Source organism: Nothoprocta perdicaria, unplaced genomic scaffold (genome assembly GCF_003342845.1).
Source record: "Nothoprocta perdicaria isolate Ctin4 unplaced genomic scaffold, notPer1 scaffold_46, whole genome shotgun sequence".
NCBI classification, from domain to species: domain Eukaryota; kingdom Metazoa; phylum Chordata; class Aves; order Tinamiformes; family Tinamidae; genus Nothoprocta; species Nothoprocta perdicaria.
In genome coordinates, this window is record NW_020455710.1 from 2,834,343 (window position 1) to 2,835,880 (window position 1,538).

A 1,538-nucleotide genomic window follows, 5' to 3' on the forward strand; every position below is an offset into this window, starting at 1 on the left:
GGCTCTCGGCCCTGGTGCCGGAGCCTGCACTTACCCTCCCTGCCGCTTCTGGGCTTGCTCGGAAGAGCTAAAACTGCTGAATTCTGCCTTTCTTTCGGGGCTTCTTGAGTTCCTATCCCGGGCTCCAGGTGCAGGGCAGCTCTCCACGGGGCAGAAGCTCCATTTCCCCAAGAGCAGCCGGTGCAGGGGGCACCTGTCCGCGCCGCTCGGAAAGGGGTCCGGGGGCGGCGGGGCTCCCGCCGCAGCTCCGCCGTGTCCCCGCCGCCCGCCGCGGGGGAGGCGCCGGGCCCGGCCGGGGGGCTCTGCCCGGCGGCGGGAGGCGACCCGGGAGCCGGTGGAGGGAGGGAGGGAGGGATGTGTCTGTGCGTGGGGGGGCCCGTGCCCCGCGCCCGCCGGCGCTGCCCCCGCGCCGCGGCCGTGCCCTGCGCGGAGCAGCCCCGCTCGGCGCCGCTTGAAAGTTTGCCAGGCAGCAGCTCGCTTTAATTTCTGCAAGGATCTGGGGAGGGGGGAGAGGCGGGCGCTGGGGGGGGACCGTCTCCAAGCATGGGAGAGAGGCTGCCGGAGCCTCACGCCGGCTCTTCCCCTGCTGTGGCCGCCAGCTCCGCAGCGGAGGAAATCGAGGTGCTGGGCTCCGAGGATGTCCTGCCCATGGCCGCGGAGGATGTAAGTCCCCTTTGCGCCGGGTCTTCCCCGCTTTCCCCCCCGAGCCGCGCTAATCGGCTCAGGCTATTTATAAGTAAAGTCTGGGATGGGGGGGATAGGAGCGGTGACCCCGTGGGGCGGGCGAGAGGCACCGGCTCCGTCCCCGCCGCCCTCTGGCCGCCGGCTCGGGCTCCCCGACCCGCCGCCGCAGCCGCTGCCCATGGCCGCACATAGGGGGGTCGGGGCTGCGGGCCAGGGGCTGCTGGCTGCTCCCGAGGCGCTTCCTGCAGGCAGAGCGCCCGTCCGGAGCGCTGACAGCTCTGGAGGAGTCCCGCTCCCGGGAGCCTCTTCCCTCTCCGGCTTCCAAGCTACAAACAACCGAGGAAGTTTTTTTCCTCCCAGGCTCGGCTGGTAGCCCCTCTGCTCCCTCCACCAGAGGATGGGATAACTTGGCACCGGGTTTCTGTCTGCTCGTCCAGCCTAGGCGAACAGCCAGCGGTCCCGCGAGCGCTGATCCCTGTGCTGCAGGGCTGAGCTGGGAGCTCCGTGTTTGCCGGTCCCAGCGCCAGGAGCTGCAGGAGCTCTCTGTGCATCTGGCTGCATGGAGCGAGCGTGATCCTGCAGTGTCTGCGCATCCCAGGGCTACCTCTCGTGTTCTGACCGGGGAACTCTGCTGGGAGCAGGAATGTGCAAGGTGCCTGTCCAGCCTGCAGGGTCCCTTCCTGCCTAGGAAGGGTGAATTGGCTCGGACAGTAGTAGTGACATTAAATGTCTTTCAGAAGTGGACTTTGACAGGGGTCTTGCGCCAGCACGAAAGGAACTGCTCCAGCAGGGCTCGTCCCCTTTTTGTGCTTGTGCTTTTGTGACAGTGCGGGGGATGCTGTACTGGGCTTTAC

At 67.9% G+C, this 1,538-nt stretch overlaps 1 protein-coding gene across 2 annotated transcripts in view; it reads left to right on the forward strand.

The window, feature by feature from the left end:
- The first annotated feature begins 543 nt into the window (after positions 1-543).
- The window catches only part of RHBDL3 (rhomboid like 3), a 48,560-nt gene continuing 47,565 nt past the window's right edge, over positions 544-1,538 (forward strand). Inside the window, exon 1 of one of the 2 annotated variants that reach the window (XM_026046737.1) lies at positions 544-663. In XM_026046737.1, coding sequence (XP_025902522.1) covers positions 544-663 — 120 coding nt within the window. The remainder of the gene's footprint in view (positions 664-1,538) is intronic. The other variant, XM_026046738.1, reaches the window with a different exon arrangement.